Source organism: Aythya ferina (assembly GCF_964211825.1).
Source record: "Aythya ferina genome assembly, chromosome: Z".
Classification (NCBI taxonomy): Eukaryota; Metazoa; Chordata; class Aves; order Anseriformes; family Anatidae; genus Aythya; species Aythya ferina.
In genome coordinates, this window is record NC_140299.1 from 18,492,009 (window position 1) to 18,515,148 (window position 23,140).

Below are 23,140 nucleotides of genomic sequence, written 5' to 3' on the forward strand. Positions count from 1 at the left end.
GACGCAACTTCTCACTTGCACCTCCACTGTGAGCTATGTTGTTGGGGAGGGTTTTCTTTTTTTCACAGTTACAAATGTCAAATACCCTTAAGAGGAAAAACAAAACCCACATCCTCTTTGTTTTGCTATATATTGCATAGTGAACAGAGGAGAACAGCAGCTAGTAACCATGGGAGCTTTCTTTACCTTGTCGACCTCTGCTGCTGTCATCCTCCTAGTAATTCCTGGAGGTAAGTACAAACTTAGATGTTTTTGAAGGCAAATGCTGATGCATGCAGTTTCACTTAAGCAAACGTGCATTAGCATAAAGTAGTTGCAATTGTTATTGTGGTTCTTACAAAAATAAAACTCTCTGTATCTCTTTGAGCTTTCATACAGACAAAATCATTTCTGAATGGATAGTAATAACTAAAGCTACACAGGTGACAAGCTATTTGGAAGAACTTAGAGAAATTAACATGATTGTTTTTCGATCTTTCTCTCTACAGGCATGCACTTATATGATTTGCTTGGTTTTCTGCTTTTCTGACAAAAACGTTCATGTGATGTTACTTACCATATACAGCCCAGTTCCCAAGAGTCTGTGTAGGACAGATAATGCACAACATTTATCTGGTGTCAGATTTGGGGTTCTTACAATGACAGCTAAGAACTTAGCCATTGCCATGAACATCAGGAAAATAAATCTGTGCAAGATCAATAACGTTGTGGTGGTTTTGGGGTTGTTCTTCTTTGTTTTTCTTTGTTTGTTTTCTTTTTGTCACAGCACTGACCTCATTTTGGTCCTACTGAAACATACAGAAGTAGCACTGCTGAGCAATCTTAGAAATCTAGCCTGAAGACCAGCATTGTGACACACATACATACCTGTGTGTCTGCGTACTCTGTGATTACATAAAATGTTCTTTTCCAGGAGACTGCAGTGTCTGTCAGTATTTGTTAGCCCAACTGTGTGTATTGTGGCTTATTTTTATTTTTAGGTTTATGTGTGGAAATAATTGGAGGAGATGAAGTAAAACCACACTCAAGACCGTTTATGGCCCTAATCATAAAAGAGAAAACAGAAGTTATCTGTGGAGGAGCTTTGATCAAGCCAAACTGGGTGTTAACAGCTGCCCACTGTCCTTTGTAAGTTTTCGCTCTGAGTGGGAGATTGTCCTTAGTATTTTTGAGTTTCTAGCTGCAGGCAAGCACAGAATACCAACACTGAAGTGGTAAATCTGGCGGAAAGACCTATGCCTGTTTTCTCAGTCACTTGGCGAGAGGACTGGCCAGTCTAAATAGCTGCTCAGAAAACAGAAAAAAATTCCTGTCATTTTATTCTGCAGAAGACACACTGGGCAGCACAGAAAGACAACACGCAATTACAAAGGAGCAAAACATTCTCCAGACAGATGACAGGAATCACTTAGAGACCTCTGCTTAACTGGATGCGTTGCTCCCTCCTGTCTGACTCATGCCGTACACGGCTATTTGGCCCAGCGCATTCTCCCTGCCAGGAGAGATGCGAGGTTCAAATCTCACATCCCACCCATTGCCTCTGCTGGGAGCCCTGGAGCTGCTGCTGAGCCAGACCTCACACAGGCTCTGTCAGCAGCCTGCCCAGGAGCAGTGAATTGCTGGGCTCTGCAGACATCAGAGGCTCCTATCCATTTCTCCTGCCACCAGACAGGGAGATCTCTACTACCCAGGCAGCACAGGGCCCAAAATCAGTAGTATCAATATATGGCCACTGTATGGTGATTCCAAAAGAGATCTCTCTGAAGAAAAATGCAGGATGTAATCAACATAATGATGCTCAGTGAACAGTCACACAGCCCTTAACAGCTGCAGGAACAGGAGCAACCATGTCCTGAGGGTTTGGGTTGCTGCAGGAAGAGGCATCTGAGGGCCAGCCTGCTCTGACAGGTTTCGCCCATTAGGCAGCTGCAGGCATCCAGCTCCCAAGGGAAACAACAGGGATAGGTTCCCAGTCAAGTACCTGAGCCCTGTCTGCTCTTGGCAAATTGAAGGTAGAATAGCATCAGTTGTGATTCAATGAGACACTTTCATTAATTACTTGTAAAACGGCGTAATTTTTTACATTTTTCTGAATTACTCCTGCTTTTCAGGCATGAGAAAAGAGATTTACAGCACCACATTTATCAGCAACGAATTATGGACTTGCAACAAGTGAATCCAAATAACCATGTTGTCTTTCTCCTCAGGGATAACAGCAAGGATGAAGTTGTTCTTGGAGCTCATTCAATAAAAAGAAAAGAAAAAGAAAAACAGGTTTTTAAGATTGCAAAACTAATTCGCCATCCATGCTACTGGCCTGGAAGGTGGGATCATGACCTTATGCTGCTGCAGGTATGTACTTACTTACACGTCACTCAAGGAATATGCATCTCCTATGATGCACCAGTTTCGTCCTTCTTGTGAGGAAGGGAAATCAAGCACAGGAGTTTCTGATAACTGTTTCTGCAAATCCAGCTGACTGGGGAACTGGGGATGCAATGGGGACTAAGGCACTCAACATTTCCTGTAATGCATGCCAATACTCAAAGGAGAAAAATTCTGCAGCTTGGCCTACATATTGCAATTCCTGGCTTTTCCATGGAATAATAAAGAAGCATGTGAATTTCATTCACAGAAAGCAGCATGCTTCAAATGTAAAAATAAATTGTCTAAAAACCGTTATGTTCTGACTTAAAAACCGTTCCATTAAAAATTTCTCAACTCTGATTCTCTTTTTTGCCAGCTTCACTTATTGCTGTTATTTTGCTCTAGGCAGTCAGGCCCAGATTCCCTCTTCTTAGGTACCCCCCAATGATATGAGTGACAGGGAAAGGAAATAAGGTCTTTTCAGATGTAATGTTTCAGCAGACACTGAATGTGTTTTCATAAGACAATATATACTCATTTTCTTCATTCCTATATTACCTCACTGATTACATAAATCCCCTCACAATCAATTGATGTATCTGAAAGACAAGTTGCAGTAATCATTAATTGCCATAATGGGATAGATCTAATTTTCAGGTGTCTCTGTTGGACATAAAAACTATTTGCTATATCTTCCACAGCTTAATAGAAGAGCAAAACTTAATAAAGCTGTGAAACCCATTCGCCTGCCTACCTCAGTTGATGATCCCAAGCCAGGAACTGTTTGTAGAGTAGCAGGATGGGGAAAAGTTACAAATGAATCCAAGGACTTTTCTGATATCCTGAGGGAAGTCAACGTCACTATCATCAGCAGAGCAACTTGCAATAGTGCAAAATATTATGGGAACGAGCCTACTATAACAGACAGGATGATATGTGCAGGGTCTGAGAAAGGCAAAAGGGACTCATGTCGGGTAAGTATATTTACATATATAATCCCATATACACATAGGTTATATTAAAAATAAAATAAAATACTAGCATCTACAGACATAGGATCTGCCTATCCTCAGCTCAAGGAGGAATGATCCTAAAATTGAGAGAATTTATCAGGGCTTTTTCTTCTAGTTTAAAATCAAAAATTCATCATCACGTATGTTGTTTTAATCCAGGCAAGGCAGATAGCTGTTATTTTCTGCATTCAAATGTTTTTTGATAGAAAAATCTCTACAAGCCCTTTCTCAAGCAGCTAAATTCAATGGAACAGCTTCTCTGACACCAGAGGGCTTTGGAACAGATTTTGCTAAAAAATAAATAAATAAAATATGACTGGATGCCACGTCAAATACAAAACTTTGTAAGAACTACCACATTTTAAAAGAATTAAATAAGAATTAAATACTGAAGTAACAATACTACAAAAAAAAAAAAAAAAAAAAAAAAAAAGAGTAGCAATTTCTAGACATCTTTAAAGGTGTCTTTCAAGAAGAAAGTGTCCATTTTTTTCATTTCACATTCATTAAGACCCACTATACATTGGCACTGGATTAAATTTATTCCATTTAAATCATACTTGAAAGATCACATTGAATTCTTTTTTTGTTGTTGTTTTGTTTTCCTTTTGCTAATGAAAAATTAAAAGCTTATCTTCTAATGAGAAAACAAGAAAAAGAAAACACCAGCACTGTCTATGATTTTATTTCCCCTGTGGAGCTGGAGTAAGCTTTATGTAAGGGAAGGATTTTTTCACTTTTATAAGTCTGAATAACAATTTTTGTCCTTTCTTTTCCAGGGGGATTCAGGTGGACCTTTAATATGTAAAAATGTGATGAGAGGCATCACCTCTTTTGGGAAAAAAAATATGTGTGGTGCTATTGGTGCTCCTGGTGTCTACACTCGCCTCACAAAGGAATATGTTCAGTGGATAAAGAAAACCATAGGGGGAGACTTATAGACTGGCTTTTGACCAAGCAAATTCCTACTTCATACTTGCATAGCAAAATCTAGTTTTGAAATATACTTTTAAAACAGCTTCATCTTACTGGTAATAATGATATTCCCATGCAGCTATTCCCATGCTGAATTTCCTAGCTTGATGTCCTTATAGATGAAATAACATACATTTATTTTCAGGACAGATGTCTTTTTAATAGGACCAGGACACAGAACACTCTGCTAGAACAGCATTTGTAGCTTACACTGCCATAGAGTCTATCTGTGACTCAGGCTTCCAATGTCCTTGTGTTGCATGTTCAAACTGAGCCCTACCTGGATGAGTACATCTGAGCAAGAATCTCATCCAGCCGTTTGTATCCTCACTGCACATTGAGTATATACTGCTCTCTTCTCTATCTTGACTTCTGCAAATAATCCTAAGTGGTAATGAGATGCTAGGTACAACACCAGACACCTGAAAAACTTGTTAGTTATTTGGCAGAAGATCTCCTGATTATATAGGTATAGAGGACTGACAAATTTCAGAAAATTAATTTTCAGCAACTGTTTAGTTGAACTTCTGACTGCAGGATATAAGAACTATTTCCTAACTTTCATGTATTTTTCTATACTTCATCCCTTCATGTAATCTGCATTTAATGAAAAAACAGCAATAAAACCTATTGTTTGAAGCTGTCCATTTATGTGGATGGTGGATGACCTGGTCCACATGGTGGCGGAGCTCAAGGAGGAGGTGGAGAGGTTGAGGGCCATCAGGGAGTGTGAGCGAGAGATAGACTTCTGGAGTAACTCCCTGCAGGGCCTCAAGGGGAGGTACCGAGGTGAGACTTCTCAAATGGGGGTGGACCCCCTGCCCTGTCCCCGTCGGGCAGAGGGAGGAAATCTGGGAGCTGAGGAGGAATGGAAACAGGTCCCTGCTCGACATCGCAGGCGACGCCCTCCCCTTCCGGCCCCGCCTTCCCAGGTGCCCTTACACAACAGGTTTGAGGCCCTGGAGCTCGACAGACCAGTAGCTGAGGAAGAGGTAGCAAGTGTTCCCAGGAGGATGCCTAGGGCGAGGAGGTCGACTCCACGCCTCAGGACTGCCTCCACCAAGAAAGACAGGAGGGTTATTGTTGTTGGAGACTCGATTCTTAGGGGAACAGAGGGCCCTATTTGTCGGCCTGACCCTACCCGTAGGGAAGTCTGCTGTCTCCCTGGGGCCAGGGTCAGGGACGTTGCCAGAAAGCTTCCCAACCTGGTACGCCCCTCTGACTATTACCCTATTTTGATAGTCCAGGCGGGCAGTGACAACATTGAAGAGAGAAGCCTGAAGGCTATCAAAAGAGACTTTAGGGGACTGGGTCGGTTAGTGGATGGAGCGGGAGTGCAGGTGGTGTTTTCATCCATCCCTACGGTGGCAGGGAGGGGTACAGAGAGGACACGGAAAGCCCACCTGTTAAACACGTGGCTCTGGGGCTGGTGCCAACGCAGAAATCTTGTTTTTTTTGATCATGGGGCACTTTACTCAGCACCTGGCCTGATGGCCGCAGACGGGTCCCTATCTTTTAGGGGAAAAAGGATCCTGGGCCAGGAGCTGGCAGGGCTCATTGAGAGGGCTTTAAACTAGGTAGGAAGGGGGATGGGGCTGAAGCTAGGATTGTTGGGGCTGTGCAGGGGGGAACAATGGCAAGGCTGGAGGATAAGGCAATGGCCCAGCTGAAGTGCATCTACACCAATGCACGCAGCATGGGTAACAAACAGGAGGAGCTGGAAGCCATCGTGCGGCAGGCAGGCTATGACTTGGTTGCCATCACGGAGACGTGGTGGGACCAGTCTCATGACTGGAGTGCTGCAATGCCTGGCTATAAGCTCTTTAGAAGGGACAGGCAGCACAGAAGGGGTGGTGGTGTGGCTCTCTATATTAGAGAGTCTTTCGAGGTTGTAGAACTCGAGGCTGGGAATGACAAGGTCGAGTCCCTTTGGGTTAGGATCGGCAGGGACAACAAGGCTAGTGTCCTGGTCGGGGTCTGCTATAGACTGCCGAACCAGGATGAGGAACTCTACAGGCAGCTGACAGAAGTTGCAAAATCATCAGCTCTTGTACTCGTGGGGGACTTCAACTTCCCTGACATATCCTGGAAGCACAACACAGCCCTGAGAAAGCAGTCTAGGAGGTTTCTGGAGAGCGTGGAAGATAGCTTCCTGATGCAGCTGGTTAGTGAACCTATGAGGGGTGGTGCCCCGCTAGACCTTCTCTTCACAAACAGAGAAGGACTGGTGGAGGATGTGATTGTCGGGAGCTGTCTTGGGCAGAGTGACCACGCAATGGTGGAGTTCACTATTCTTGACGAGGCCAGGAAGGGGACCAGTAAAACCGCTGTATTGGACTTTCAGAGGGCTGACTTTGAGCTGCTCAGGACACTAGTTGGTGGAGTCCCTTGGGAGGCGATTCTGAAGGGCAGAGGGGTCCAGGAAGGCTGGGCGCTCTTCAAGAGGGACATCTTAATGGCGCAGGAACGGTCTGTCCCCACGTGCCCAAAGATGAGCTGGCGGGGAAGAAGACCAGCCTGGCTCAACAGAGAATTGTGGCTTGATCTTAGGAGAAAAAAGAGGGTTTATGTGGGCAGGCCACTAGGGAGGACTATAAAGATGTAGCGAGGCTGTGCAGGGACAAAATTAGGAAGGCCAAAGCTCATCTGGAGCTCAATCTGGCTACTGCCGTTAAAGATAACAAAAAACGTTTCTATAAATACATCAACACAAAAAGGAGGGCTAAGGAGAATCTCCATCCTTTACTGGATGCGGGGGGAAACTTAGTTACAAGAGATGAGGAAAAGGCGGAGGTGCTCAATGCCTTCTTTGCCTCAGTCTTTAGCGGCAATACTGGTTGTTCTCTGGATACTCAGCACCCTGAGCTGGTGGAAGGGGATGGGGAGCAGGATGTGGCCCTCACTATCCATGAAGAACTGGTTGGTGACCTGCTACGGCACTTGGATGTGCACAAGTCGATGGGGCCGGATGGGATCCACCCAAGGGTACTGAGAGAACTGGCAGAGGAGCTGGCCAAGCCACTGTCCATCATTTATCAGCAGTCCTGGCTATCGGGGGAGGTCCCAATCGACTGGCGGCTAGCAAATGTGACGCCCATCTACAAGAAGGGCTGGAGGGTAGACCCGGGAAACTACAGGCCTGTCAGTTTGACCTCAGTGCCAGGGAAGCTCATGGAGCAGATCCTCCTGAGAGTCATCATGCAGCACTTGCAGGGCAAGCAGGCGATCAGGCCCAGTCAGCATGGCTTTATGAAAGGCAGGTCCTGCTTGATGAACCTGATCTCCTTCTATGACAAAGTGACGCGCTGGGTGGATGAGGGAAAGGCTGTGGATGTGGTCTACCTTGACTTCAGCAAGGCTTTTGACACCGTCTCCCACAGCATTCTCCTCGAGAAACTGGCTGCTCTTGGCTTGGACTGGCGCACGCTTCGTTGGGTTAGAAACTGGCTGGATAGCCGGGCCCAAAGAGTCGTGGTGAATGGAGCCAAGTCCAGTTGGAGGCCAGTCACTAGTGGCGTCCCCCAGGGCTCGGTACTGGGGCCGGTCCTCTTTAATATCTTCATTGATGATCTGGACGAGGGCATTGAGTGCACCCTCATTAAGTTCACAGATGACACCAAGCTATGCGCATGTGTCGATCTGCTTGAGGGTAGGAAAGCTCTGCAGGAGGATCTGGATAGGCTGCACCGATGGGCTGAGGTCAACTGCATGAAGTTCAACAAGGCCAAGTGCCGGGTCCTGCACCTGGGGCGCAATAACCCCAAGCAGAGCTACAGGCTGGGAGAGGAATGGTTGGAGAGCGGCCAGGCAGAGAAGGACCTGGGAGTGATGGTGGATAGTCGGCTGAATATGAGCCAGCAGTGTGCTCAGGTGGCCAAGAAGGCCAACGGCATCCTGGCTTGTATCAGGAACAGTGTGACCAGCAGGGCTAGGGAGGTGATCGTCCCCCTGTACTCAGCTCTGGTGAGGCCGCACCTCGAGTACTGTGTTCAGTTTTGGGCCCCTCGCTACAAGAAGGACATGGAGGTGCTTGAGCGGGTGCAGAGAAGGGCGACGAAGCTGTTGAGGGGCCTGGAGAACAAGTCCTACGAGGAGCGGCTGAGGGAGCTGGGCTTGTTCAGCCTGGAGAAGAGGAGGCTCAGGGGCGACCTTATCGCTCTCTATAGGTACCTCAAGGGAGGCTGTAGCGAGGTGGGGGTTGGCCTGTTCTCCCACGTGCCTGGTGACAGGACGAGGGGGAATGGGCTTAAGTTGAGCCAGGGGAGTTTTAGGTTAGATGTTAGGAAGAACTTCTTTACTGAAAGGGTTGTTAGGCATTGGAACAGGCTGCCCAGGGAAGTGGTGGAGTCACCATCCCTGGAAGTCTTCAAAAGACGTTTAGATGTAGATCTTAGGGATATGGTTTAGTGGGGACTGCTAGCGTTAGGTCAGAGGTCGGACTCGATGATCTTGAGGTCTCTTCCAACCTAGAAATTCTGTGATTCTGTGGAGCACAGTGTCTGTTGCAGTACAGATATTCTGTGCCCATAATGTTTTGGATGTGCACTATGTTCAAAGAATGAAACAAGGTCAGCAAAGTTATACTAAAAGAAAAAAAAAAATAGCTGAAAAGCCATCTTCTCTTTGTCGTTTCCTTCAATGGCAGAAGGTATCTCAGCTGGAGTATTGATATGATAAAGCACTGTTTGTAGCATTTAAAAACAAAACAAAAAAAGAATCGTACTTTTGTGGTTTCACTACTGCCATTGACAGACATGCAGTGAAATTTCTGAGTGCTTCAGCAACCTCTTGTCAAAAATCAAACAGACCTACTGTGAAAAATGTTTCCCCCTATTTGTATATTAACAATCTTGGGTATTTACAATGCCATGAACACCATAAGTTTGTTTCATTGGAAATAGGCATTAGCTAAAAGAAAGTGGAGCACTTTCAAAAGGTGGAGCAATCTTGTATGATTTTAATTTTAAAAATCAGTTGCTGTTTTCAACATGAACATATACATCACTTATAAACACAACACACAAAGGTAGAGATTAAAACTTTTTACAGGACTGCCTCCACCTCACATCTTGTTGAGAAGAAAAAGCAGTTTTGTCACAGAGAATAAGGAAGGGGAATAAGGGGGAAAGGTTTAAGCTATGGGGATCTCTATTGAAATTTCTGATGCTGAACGTCTTCATCTTCTTTTACGTTTTCTGTCCCTTACAAATATTACACAAACATAATTTCTAACATACCTTACTGTTATTCCTAAAAAGTGATTATGTATGTTTGGCCCATGGGCTGTAAACACAAACAGGCACGTGCACAGACACAGGAGTATGCATAAGCACAGAAACAAGGCAAAGCAGTGAGGAGGTTTCTCAGCCAAGGAAGACTTCATCAGTGAAACTGGGAGTACAACTTGGCCACTGACTCTTACAGAGACCCAAAGTAACACCCAACAGACTGTTGCCAATTCACAAAAATAAGTCTTACTTCTTTACACTTCACCCACCTTTTTCACTGTCCTCCTTTCATAATTTTCTTCATCTTACTGCTTCCTCTTTGGTCTCCTTCTACCTCTTGTCTGGAAGTTACTGTAAGCATCCTTTCCAGCAGTGGAAAATCTGAATACAGATCCACCACAATGGGATGCAGCCCACAGGAGTTTATGTATTTCAGTAGTAGTTAAGATCAGATGTAGCAGTTAAGGAAAATCAGCTGATAACTTTTTGACATGCAACAATTTCTACTCATTATGAGCTGGGAGAAACTAACAGGTATAAAATGCACTACATAAACCAATGCAGCATTTATCTGAGTATCACAGAATCACAGAATTGAAGGGGTTGGAAAGGACCTTGAAAGATCATCAGGTCCAAGCCCCCTGCCAAAGCAGGTTCCTTAGAGCAGGCTGCCCAGGTAGGCGTCCAGACAGGCCCTGAATATCTCCAGAGAAGGAGACTTCACAACCTCCCTGGGCAGCCTGTTCCAGTGCTCCGTCATCCTCACCATGAAGAAGTTCCTTCACATGTTGGTGCGGAACTTCCCGTGCTCCATTTTGTGGCCATTGCCCCTTGTTTTGTCCCCACAAACCACTGAAAAGAGGTTGGCCAAATCCCTCTGTCTCCCACACCTCAGGTATTTATACACATTGATGAGATCCCCTCTCAGTCTTCTCTTCTCCAGGCTGAACAGACCCAGGTCTCTCAGCCTTTCCACATAGGGAAGATGCTCCAGGCCCTGTTCATCTCTGTGGCCCTCCGCTGGACTCTTTCCAGGAGATCCCTGGCTTTTGTACCGGGAAGCCCAGAACTGGACACAGTACTCCAGGTGTGGCCTGACCAGGGCAGAGTAGAGGGGGAGGATCACCACCCTTGACCTGCTGGCCACGCTCCTTTTAATGCATGCCAGGATCCCATTAGCCCTCTTGGCCACAAGGGCACAGTGCTGGCTCATGGTCAACCTGTCGTCCACCAGGACCCCCAGGTCCTTCTCCTCAGAGCTCCTCTCCAGCAGGTCGCCCCCCAGCCTGTACTGATACGTGTGGTTGTTCCTTCCCAGGTGCAGGACTCAACACTTGCTCTTATTAAATCTCATTTAGTTTCTTCCTGCCCATCTCTCCAGCCGGTCCAGGTCTCGCTGAATGGCAGCACGGCCTTCTGGCGTGTCAGCCACTCCTCCCAGCTTTGTGTCATCAGCGTACTTGCTGAGGGTGGACACTATTCCTTCGTCAAGGTCATCAATGAGGATGTTGAACAAGACCAGACCCAGCACCGACCCCTGGGGAACACCACTAATTACAGGTCTCCAGCCAGACTCTGTGCCGCCAATCAGCACCCTCTGAGCTCGGCCAGTCAGCCAGTTCTCAACCCACCTTACTGTCCACTCCTCTATCCCACACTGTCTCAGCTTTGGTATCAGGATGTCATGGGAGACAGCATCAAAGCCTTGCTGAAGTCAAGGTAGATGACATCCACCGCTCTCCCCCCATCTACCCAGCTGGTGATGCCATCATAGAAGGCAACGAGGTTGGTCGAGCATGACTTCCCCTTGGTGAATCCATGCTGACTACTCCTTGTAACCTTCTTCTCTTCCAATTGCTTGGAGATGGCTTCCAGAACAAGCTGTCCCAACACCTTTCCAGGGACAGAGGTGAGACTGAGTGGCCTGTAGTTTCCCGGATCCTCTTTCAAGCTCTTCTTGAGGACTGGAGTGACACTGGCTATCCTCCAGACTTCATGCACCTCTCCAGTTCTTCAGGACATTTCAAAGATGATAGAGAGTGGTTTGGCAATCACCTCCACTAACTCCCTTAGCACACGTGGATGCATTCCTTAGGGGGCCCATGGATTTGTTTGCACTGATCCCAATCAAATGGTCCCAACTCACTCCCTCGTCAACCGGTGGGAGCTCTCCATTTCCCAGGCCCTTTCTCCTCCCTCCAGGGTCCAGGAGTCCCAGGGGGGAGTCCTTGAAGCAAAGACTGAAGCAAAGAAAGCATTTAGTATCTCTGCCTTCTTGGTGTGTCCCGTTACCAGGACACCTGCCTCATTCAGCCAGGGATCCACATTATCCCTAGTATTCCTTTTACTGTTTATATACTTAGACAAACCCTTTTTACTATCCTTTATCTCTTTTGCAAACTTCATCAATTAGTCTTTTCCTGAAAACAGACCAGGTAACAAGAAGATGATATATATAAAACCTCATTTCTCTACATATTGCACCTCAAACAAGAATATGTGAGGATTAATCCCTGTAGTTGTATGAGTTTAAACAGGTCTGGATTTAAGAAGGTATTTTAAAACTGCCTATTAAAATGGCATAAAGTCAGACTTTATCACCTAGTTTTAAGTGATGAATGAAAGAATGGTACCTATGTCACTTGGTGATACCATGTTCAGGATAACACTGAAAAAAGGAATGCTAACAGTGCTTGAACTGCTGATAGTTACCAGGGGTGTACAGGTAGTGAGGAGAAAACTGAAAGAAAAATAAAAGCTTGACATGGGTTGCAGTGTATGGACCTGTCACTGTGTCACATAGGTACAGTTTCTCCAAAGGGCTACAGCAGTCAGTTATCTCTAAAACTAGCTCTGCTTCTACCTTCTTCAGAGAAATCACCAACAGCTGGTTTAAGTCCAGTGGAAATTTAATGGTCATAGTTAGCAGAGCCTGAAAAGTGATTCAGCTAAGATAAACAGGCCTCTAGCAGCTGATCCACTGCTTTGGTTTAACCCAGCTGGCAGCTAAACACCACACAGCTGTTCACTCACCCACCCCCCTCCCTCTCAAGGATGGGGGAGAGAAACAAGAAAACTGAAGCCTGTGGGTTGAGATAAAGACAGTTTATTAGGACAGAAAATATAATAATAATAATAATAATAATAATAATAATAATAATAATAATAATAATAATAATAATAATAATAATAATAATAATAATAATAATAATAATATGTACAATAAGAGTGATGCATGATGCAATTGCTCACCACCCGCTGACCAATGCCCAGCCTAACCCTGTGCAGTTCAGCCCTCCTCCCCGCGGCTAGCCCCCCCTATATGTTGTTCAGCATGACCCCAAATGGTATGGAATACCCCTTTGGCCAGTTTGGGTCAGCTGTCCTGGCTCTGTCCCCTCCCAGCTCTTGCTGCACCCCCAGCCTGCCCGCTGGCAGGACAGAGTGAGAAGCTGAAAAGTCCTTGGCTTGGTGTAAGCACTACTCTGAAATAATTAAAACAGCAGCACGTTATCAGCACTCTTCTCAGCCTAAATCCAAAACATAGCACCCTACCAGCTACTAGGAGGAAAATTAATTCTGTCCTAGCTAAAACCAGGACATATATCCACCCCTTATTCCGTATGAATTATGTCATGCTCAGGTTACACCCTCTCCAATACATTCCAGTTGACCATCATTTTCATTTATAGTATACAGAATGTCCACTGAGTTTGCATAGTCCATGACTGACTTCAGGCTCTATCTGTCATCACAGTCTTTCAGGGCAGAAGAGATGGTGTGTGACGTTGGATTGTCACACGTTGAAGCCCGTTCTCATTCCATCACATCACTTTGCTTGTCCAATTCTATCAAAATTCATTCATCTGTATCTGCATGGTTGTTACTGCAATACCATTAATAGGAAATTGACATATAGGAATCATGGTAGTGATGACATACCATATTATATAATAATTAACATAATACAATTCTACTCATGGGCTATTCTTACCCAGTATTAAATCCTCTTAAGGTGCACATTGGACCTCCCAATTCTTTTGCATTGCCCACCAAGTGCACCCAGGTCCCTGAGCAAAAGCAATCCCACAAATGGTTTTGCCTTTTCCTGAGGCAGGAGTAGCCCAGACTGTCTTCCCCAGCATGTTTCTTACATGCACTGCAGGATCCTTATCCCCTTCTGCAGTACATAACAGGTTTGGTTGTGCAGGTCCAGCTCGGTTGGCAAATCCCCTAGTATTGACTAACCAGGTGGCCTTTACCAAATGCGTATCCCAATTTTTGAATGTCCCAGCACCCATTGCTTTCAGTGTAGTCTTTAACAGTCCATTGTATCGTTCAACTTTCCCGCAGGCTGGTGCATGATAGGGGATGTGATACGCCCACTCAATACCATGCTCTTTGGCCCAAGGGTCTATAAGGTTGTTTCAGAAATGAGTCCCATTGTCTGACTCAATTCTTTCTGGGGTGCCATGTCGCCATAGGACTTGCTTTTCAAGGCCCAGGATAGTGTTCCGGGAGGTGGCATGAGGCACAGGGTATGTTTCCAGCCATCCGGTGGTTGCTTCCACCATTGTAATTACATGGCACTTGCCGTTGCGGGTGTGAGGGAGTGGGATGTAATCAATCTGCCAGGCCTCTCCATATTTATATTTCAGCCATCGTCCTCCATACCAAAGAGGCTTTGACTGTTTGGCTTGCTTGATTGCAGCACATGTTTCACAGTCATGAATAACCTGTGCTATAGCGTCCATGGTCAGGTCCACCCCTCGATCACAAGCCCATCTGTTTGTTGCACCTCTGTCCTGATGGCCCGAGGTGTCATGGGCCCATCGGGCTATAAATAATTCACCTTTATGTTGCCAGTCCAAGTCCACATGAGCTACTTCAATCTTAGCAGCCTGCTCCACCTGCCCATTGTTCTGATGTTCTTCAGTAGCCCAATTCTTTGGCACATGAGCATCTACGTGGCATACCTTTACAACCAGGTTCTCCACCCAGGCAGCAATATCTTGCCACAATGCAGCAGCCCAGATGGGTTTGCCCCTGCGCAGCCAGTTGTTCTGCTTCCATTGCTGTAATCACCTCCACAGGGCATTTGCTACCATCCATGAATCGGTGTAGAGATAGAGAACTGGCCACTTTCCTTGTTCAGCAATATCTAAAGCCAGTTGAATGGCTTTCACTTCTGCAAACTGACTCGATTCACCTTCTCCCGCAGTAGCTCCCTCCGTACAAACTTCTGCCACATGGGTCGTGTACACTTGATTTCATCTGGATCTGTGGATGTTTGTCCGAGGTCTGGGTCCTCATAAATCACCTCCCGTACAGCTAATTCCCTCAGGTACTAGATTCCCTTCTCCATAGTGGTCCACTTGCCTGGTAGACATACAAGTTCTTCCTTGAAGGGATACCTTCCCCTCACAGCTGACAGGAGATGCCTCCAGAGGCTGTGAGATCATGCTCCATCTCCAATTGCTTTGTCAATGCCTGCGTCTCTAGCAAGGGATCCCAGCCACCTGGCTTCCCCACTCTCTAATTCCACACAAGTGGCTCCAGTGTCCCAGCACCAGAGAGGCCAGGTGACAAGCTGCTCACCTATACAGTGACTGAAAGCTTTTCATATATCTTGTAGCTCAAACTCGGATAGGTTTTGGCTAGATACTGTTGTTTTTGCGACATCCTCATCTTCACCCTCCTGCTCCTCTGATGGCTCGGCCTCACCTTCTCTACACCTAGACCTAGCAGAAGACTCTCTGCGTTCTCAACGACCTGACTCTCTATACCATTTTTTCACCTTGGTTATGGGTGCAACTGATACTAGTACAGTTTGTTTCCCTGGCTCAGCCGTGGGGCCCATTTTAAGGCTTGGAGTGGCCACTGGGCCTGTCTCAGAAGTTGAAGTGGCCACCAGGTCTATCACTGGGGTTATATTGGCATTGGGTGCAGCTTGGTAAGCATAGGCCAAGCCCCAGCACGTTAGAGTGATTTCTGTATGTCTGGTACTGCCAGGGTGATGCCACACCTTTTTCAAGCACTCTACCACTTTTTTAAGATTTTTCAGTTGTTCGGAGGTAGATTTCCAAAGCACTGCAGGTGCCCACTGCTCTGGATTCCTGCCCATATCCTCCCACATTTTCTCCCTGTGACTCATAACTATCCTGCCTCAGGACAGATCTCTGGATGACACTCTTAAGTATTTGTGTAACCTTAGACAAAACCTGAAGTGCATTCAGGAGACGTAACAGTGAGAACATGCTGGTCTGAACACCCCAAGAATATTCAAAGTTTTGGAAAGCTACCACAACTCTCCTGGAGGAGAAAAAAGGAAGAGTGAACAAACGGGAAAAAACATCTTCCCCTGACCCCTCCATAGGTTGGCTCCCTGAAGAAAAAGCATGAAAGGTGTAATTATTAATAGTTTCTGAGGTAGGGTTCCCAAAGTACGGAGTGGATGACAATGCTGAGTACAAATACCAGATTAGTCTCATGGCTGGTAATTTTATATTATCGTAAGCCAGTATTACATACTACAGCAAAATAATAACCCTGTACAAAACCCCAGAAGTGATAATCAACATGACAGGGAACACACACACTAAGTAATGTGCTATATAACTCAATTCAGAAAACAGGCACAGCAGACTTGAGATCACAAAAATCGGCATTGTGATTAGTAACTATTAAACCGATGTAATGCTTATCAGAATCTTGTTTTAACAAACTCTGGTCAGATCTGTCATTGCCTCAACCCTTCGCGCCCCACGTTGGGTGCCAAAAGGACTGCTGTGGTTTAACCCGGCCAGCAGCTAAACACCACACAGCCGTTCACTCACCTACCCCCCTCCCTCTCAAGGATGGGGGTGTGAAACGAGAAAACTGAAACCTGTGAGTTGAGATAGAGACAGTTTATTACGACTAATAATAATAATAATAATAATAATAATAATAATAATATGATAAAACAAGTGATGCACAATACACTTGCTCACCACCCACTGACCGAAGTCCAGCCTAACCCCGAGCAGCCGGTCCCACCATATCCCAGCTAGCCCCCCCAATATATTGTTCAGCATGACCCCAAATGGTATGGAATACCCCTTTGGCCAGTTTGGGTCACCTGTCCTGGCTCTGTCCCCTCCCAGCTCTTGCTGCACCCCCAGCCTGCCCGCTGGCAGGACAGAGTGAGAAGCTGAAAAGTCCTTGGCTTGGTGTAAGCACTGCTCTGCAACAATTAAAACATCAGCGCATTATCAATGTTATTCTCATCCTAAATCCAAAACATAGCAAACTACAAGCTCCTAAGAGGAAAATTAACTCTATCCTAACTAAAACCAAGACATCCACTGAATGTCTCTGCAGCATTTCTATAGTATATTGACTAGGCAGACTTCAGAAATTTCCTTGCAAGCTTAAACTACAGATGATGAGGCCTGTGAGCTGGGGCTGACTGATATGGTCTGTCTCAGATCAACAGACCCCTATGAATTTTTTATCCTCCAGGTCCACACTCTAGACTACCCTGAGGTGTCTAGACTGGAACTAAACATCTTCATGTGGGCAACTGAATCAAGCTGAAATTTAGGTAAGCCAAGTTCCACTGTGTAACTTGATTTGTAGTGGCTTGCAAAGATTCGCTCTGATGCTCATATTAACTGTCCAGTAATGCTACAGAAGGAATGTGAAAGAAAGGAGATTTTGTCTTCACACCACAACAGATGACGCAACTTCTCACTCGCACCTCCACTGCGAGCTATGTTGTTGGGGAGGGTTTTCTTTTTTTCACAGTTACAAATGTCAAATACCCTTAAGAGGAAAAACAAAACCCACATCCTCTTTGTTTTGCTATATATTGCATAGTGAACAGAGGAGAACAGCAGCTAGTAACCATGGGAGCTTTCTTTACCTTGTCGACCTCTGCTGCTGTCATCCTCCTAGTAATTCCTGGAGGTAAGTACAAACTTAGATGTTTTTGAAGGCAAATGCTGATGCATGCAGTTTCACTTAAGCAAACGTGCATTAGCATAAAGAAAGTAGTTGCAATTGTTATTGTGGTTCTTACAATAATAGAAACCTTTGTATCTCTTTGAGCTTATATACAGAGAAATTAACATGATGTTTTTTTGATCTTTCTCTCTACAGGCATGCACTTATATGATTTGCTTGGTTTTCTGCTTTTCTGACAAAAACGTTCATGTGATGTTACTTACCATATACAGCCCAGTTCCCAAGAGTCTGTGTAGGACAGATAATGCACAACATTTATCTGGTGTCAGATTTGGGGTTCTTACAATGACAGCTAAGAACTTAGCCATTGCCATGAACATCAGGAAAATAAATCTGTGCAAGATCAATAACGTTGTGGTGGGTTTGGGGTTGTTCTTCTTTGTTTTTCTTTGTTTGTTTTCTTTTTGTCACAGCACTGACTTAATTTTGGTCCTACTGAAACATACAGAAGTAGCACTGCTGAGCAATCTTAGAAATCTAGCCTGAAGACCAGCATTGTGACACACATACATACCTGTGTGTCTGCGTACTCTGTGATTACATAAAATGTTCTTTTCCAGGAGACTGCAGTGTCTGTCAGTATTTATTAGCCCAACTGTGTGTATTGTGGCTTATTTTTATTTTTAGGTTTATGTGTGGAAATAATTGGAGGAGATGAAGTAAAACCACACTCAAGACCGTTTATGACCCTAATCATAAGAAACAAAACAGAAGTTATTTGTGGAGGAGCTTTGATCAAGCCAAACTGGGTGTTAACAGCTGCCCACTGTCCTTTGTAAGTTTTTGCTCCGATTTGGAGATTGTCATTAGTGAGTATCTGTTTTCTCTGTTTGAGAAGAAAAGATCATATTGCTGGTGGTTGTGTGCAGGTAGGTTGATCATGATCATGTTCTGACTGCTATGTTTAAAAATTATATTGACTACTGTGCTTAGGTGAGTAAAAAATACTGTAACAAGGTATACTGTTCTCTCTTGTTTCTAAAGAGACATTTCTAAGTTTCTAGCTGCAGGCAAGCACAGAATACCAACACTGAAGTGGTAAATCTGGCGGAAAGACCCATGCCTGTTTTCTCAGTCACTTGGCGAGAGGACTGGCCAGTCTAAATAGCTGCTCAGAAACCAGAAACAAATTCCTGTCATTTTATTCTGCAGAAGACACACTGGGCAGCACAGAAAGACAACACGCAATTACAAAGGAGCAAAACATTCTCCAGACAGATGACAGGAATCACTTAGAGACCTCTGCTTAACTGGATGCGTTGCTCCCTCCTGTCTGACTCATGCCGTACACGGCTATTTGGCCCAGCGCATTCTCCCTGCCAGGAGAGATGTGAGGTTCAAATCTCACATCCCACCCATTGCCTCTGCTGGGAGCACTGGAGCTGCTGCTGAGCCAGACCTCACACAGGCTCTGTCAGCAGCCTGCCCAGGAGCAGTGAATCGCTGGGCTCTGCAGACATCAGAGGCTCCTATCCATTTCTCCTGCCACCAGACAGGGAGATCTCTACTACCCAGGCAGCACAGGGCCCAAAATCAGTAGCATCAATATATGGCCGCTATATGGTGTATACCTCAACCCTGCCTGTTCCTGGCAAATGGAAGGTAGAATAGCATCAGTTGTGATTCAATGAGACACTTTCATTAATTACTTGTAAAACGGCGTAATTTCTTACATTTTTCTGAATTACTCCTGCTTTTCAGGCATGAGAAAAGAGATTTACAGCACCACGTTTATCAGCAACGAATTATGGACTTGCAACAAATGAATCCCAATAACCATGTTGTCTTTCTCCTCAGGGATAACAGCAAGGATGAAGTTGTTCTTGGAGCTCATTCAATAAAAAGAAAAGAAAAAGAAAAACAGGTTTTTAAGATTGCAAAACTAATTCGCTATCCATGCTACTGGCCCGATCGTTTGGATCATGACCTTATGCTGCTGCAGGTATGTACTTACTTACACGTCACTCAAGGAATATGCATCTCCTATGATGCACCAGTTTCCTCCTTCTTGTGAGGAAGGGAAATCAAGCACAGGAGTTTCTGATAACTGTTTCTGCAAATCCAGCTGACTGGGGAACTGGGGATGCAATGGGGACTAAGGCACTCAACATTTCCTGCAATACTCAAAGGAGAAAAATTCTGCAGCTTGGCCTACATATTGCAATTCCTGGCTTTTCCATGGAATAATAAAGAAGCATGTGAATTTCATTCACAGAAAGCAGCATGCTTCAAATGTAAAAATAAATTGTCTAAAAACCGTTATGTTCTGACTTAAAAACCGTTCCATTAAAAATTTCTCAACTCTGATTCTCTTTTTTGCCAGCTTCACTTATTGCTGTTATTTTGCTCTAGGCAAACAGGCCCAGATTCTCTCTTCTTAGGTACCTCCCAATGATATGAGTGACAGGGAAAGGAACTAAGGTCTTTTCAGATGTAATGTTTCAGCAGACATTGAATGTGTTTTCATAAGACAATATATACTCATTTTCTTCATTCCTATATTACCTCACTGATTACATAAATCCCCTCACAATCAATTGATGTATCTGAAAGACAGGTTGCAGTAATCATTAATTACCATAATGGGATAGATCTAACTTTCAGGAGTCTCTGTTGGACATAAAAACTATTTGCTATATCTTCCACAGCTTAATAGAAGAGCAAAACTTAATAAAGCTGTGAAACCCATTCGCCTGCCTACCTCAGTTGATGATCCCAAGCCAGGAACTGTTTGTAGAGTAGCAGGATGGGGACGAACTCAAAATAATCTCAGAAAGCCTTCTGAAACCCTGAGGGAAGTCAACGTCACTATCATCAGCAGAGCAACTTGCAATAGTGCAAAATATTATGGGAACAAGCCTACTATAACAGACAGGATGATATGTGCAGGGTCTGAGAAAGGCAAAAGGGACTCATGTCGGGTAAGTATATTTACATATATAATCCCATATACACATAGGTTATATTAAAAATAAAATAAAATACTAGCATCTACAGACATAGGATCTGCCTATCCTCAGCTCAAGAAGGAATGATCCTAAAATTGAGAGAATTTATCAGGGTTTTTTCTTCTAGTTTAAAATCAAAAATTCATCGTCACGGATATTGTTTTAATCCAGGCAAGGCAGATAGCTGTTATTTTCTGCATTCAAATGTTTTTTTTTTAAAAAAGTCTCTACAAGCCGTTTCTCAAGCAGCTAAATTCAATGAAACAGCTTCCCTGACACCAGAGGGTTCTGGAACAGATTTTGCTAAAAAAAAAAAATAATAATAAAATATGACTGGATGCCACGTCAAATGCAAAACTTTGTAAGAACTACCACATTTTAAAAGAATTAAATAAGAATTAAATACTGAAGTAACAATAATAAAAAAAAAAAAAAAAAAAAAAAAAAAAAAGAGTAGCAATTACTAGACACTTTGTGCCTTTCAAGAGGAAAGTGTCCATTTTTTTCTTTTCACATTTATTAGGACCTGCTATACCTTGACACTGAATTAAATTTATTCCATATAAATCTCACTTGAAAGATCACATTGAATTCTTTTTTGTTGTTGTTTTGTTTTGTTTTGTTTTGTTTTCCTTTTGCTAATGAAAAGTGAAAAGCTTATCTTCTAATGAGAAAACAAGAAAAAGAAAACACTAGCACTGTCTATGCTTTTATTTCCACTGTGGAGCTGGAGTAAGCTTTATGTAAGGGAAGGATTTTTTCACTTTTATAAGTCTGAATAACAATTTTTGTCCTTTCTTTTCCAGGGGGATTCAGGTGGACCTTTAATATGTAAAAATGTGATGAGAGGCATCACCTCTTTTGGGAAAAAAAATAAGTGTGGTGCCATTGGTGCCCCTGGTGTCTACACTCGCCTCACAAAGGAATATGTTCAGTGGATAAAGAAAACCATAGGGGGAGACTTATAGACTGGCTTTTGACCAAGCAAATTCCTACTTTGTGCTTGCATAGCAAAATCTAGTTTTGAAATATACTTTTAAAACAGCTTCATCTTACTGGTAATAATGATACTCCCACACAGATATTCCCATGCTGAATTTCACTATCTTGATGTCCTTATAGTTGTTAGTTGTTATGTTTTGTTGGCTTCTGACTGCGGGATATAAGAACTATTTCCTAACTTTCATGTATTTGAAACCTCTATACTTCATCCCTGCATGTAATCTGCATTTAATAAAGAAACAGCAATAAAACCTATTGTTTGACGCTGTCCATTTATGTGGAGCACAGTGTCTGTTGCAGTACAGATATTCTGTGCCCATAATGTTTTGGATGTGCACTATGTTCAAAGAATGAAACAAGGTCAGCAAAGTTATACTAAAAGAAAAAAAAAAATAGCTGAAAAGCCATCTTCTCTTTGTCGTTTCCTTCAATGGCAGAAGGTATCTCAGCTGGAGTATTGATATGATAAAGCACTGTTTGTAACATTTAAAAGAAAAGAATCTTACTTTTGTGGTTTCACTACTGCCATTGACAGACATGCAGTGAAATTTCTGAGTGCTTCAGCAACCTCTTGTCAAAAATCAAACAGACCTACTGTGAAAAATGTTTCTCCCCATCTCTTGGGGACAATCTTGGGTTTTTACAATACCATGAACACCATAAAAATGGATTTTATTTTGCGTTGCTTTCAAGTTTGTTTCATTGGAAATAGGCATTAGCTAAAAGAAAGTGGAATAGACCCCCCTTTAGGTACTGGAAGGCCACTACTAGGTCTCCCTGGAGCCTTCCCTTCTCCAGGCTGAACAACCCGAACTCCCTCGGCCCGTCTGCTCTGGACTCACTCCAACAGTTCCATGTCCTTTTGTTGGGGGCCCTAGACCTGGATGCAGGACTCCAGGTGGGGTCTCAGGAGAACAGAGCAGAGGGGAAGAATCATAGAATTTTCATAGAATTTCACAAAATGTCACAGGTTAGAAGGGACCTTAAAGGTCACCTAGTTCCAACCTCCACATTCACATTCATTGTGTCCAGAGAAGGGCTATGAAGATGGTGAAGGGCCTTGAGGGGAAGATGTATGAGGAGCAGCTGAGGTCATTTGGCCTGCTGAGCCTCGAAAAGAGGCTGAGGGGAGACCTCACTGCGGCCTACAGCTTCCTCACAGGGGGCAGTGGAGGGGCAGGCGCCGATCTGTTCTCCTCAGTGACCAGCGATAGGACCCGAGGGAATGGAGTCAAGCTGTGACAGGGGAGGGTCGGGCTGGGTATCAGGAAGAGGTTCTTCACTGAGAGGGTTGTCGCGCACTGGAACAGGCTCCCCAGGGACATTATCACAGCACCAAGCCTGTTGGAGTTTAGGAAGTGTTTGGACTGTGCTCTTAGCCCTATGATCTGAATTTTTGAGTAGACCTGTGTGGACCTAGGGATTGGACTCGATGATACTTGTGGATTCCTTCCAAGTCGGGATATTCTGGCATTCTCTGATTCCTCACCCTGCTGGGCACAGTGCTTTTGATGCAGCCCAGGATGCAGTTGGCTTCTGGGCTGCAAGCACACACTGCTGGCTCATGTTGAGCTTTTCATCCACCAGAACTACCATGTCC

The 23,140-nt window shown here is 44.3% G+C and overlaps 2 protein-coding genes across 2 annotated transcripts; both read left to right on the plus strand.

Annotated features, from left to right (window-relative positions):
• Positions 1-5,000, plus strand: LOC311427614 (granzyme A-like). The gene is made up of 5 exons (XM_084505094.1): positions 1-230; positions 981-1,128; positions 2,208-2,352; positions 3,069-3,341; positions 4,160-5,000. Exons 1-5 carry the CDS (start codon positions 170-172, stop codon positions 4,319-4,321), a joined length of 789 nt encoding a protein of 262 aa, XP_084361220.1. The 5' UTR covers positions 1-169; the 3' UTR covers positions 4,322-5,000.
• A 12,413-nt stretch (positions 5,001-17,413) lies between these two features.
• On the plus strand, positions 17,414-21,795 carry LOC311427458 (granzyme A-like). Its single transcript, XM_084504820.1, has 5 exons — positions 17,414-17,533; positions 18,218-18,365; positions 19,388-19,532; positions 20,239-20,511; positions 21,345-21,795. The coding sequence occupies exons 1-5, from the start codon at positions 17,473-17,475 to the stop codon at positions 21,504-21,506; spliced, it is 789 nt and encodes a 262-aa protein (XP_084360946.1). The 5' UTR covers positions 17,414-17,472; the 3' UTR covers positions 21,507-21,795.
• Positions 21,796-23,140: the final 1,345 nt, after the last annotated feature.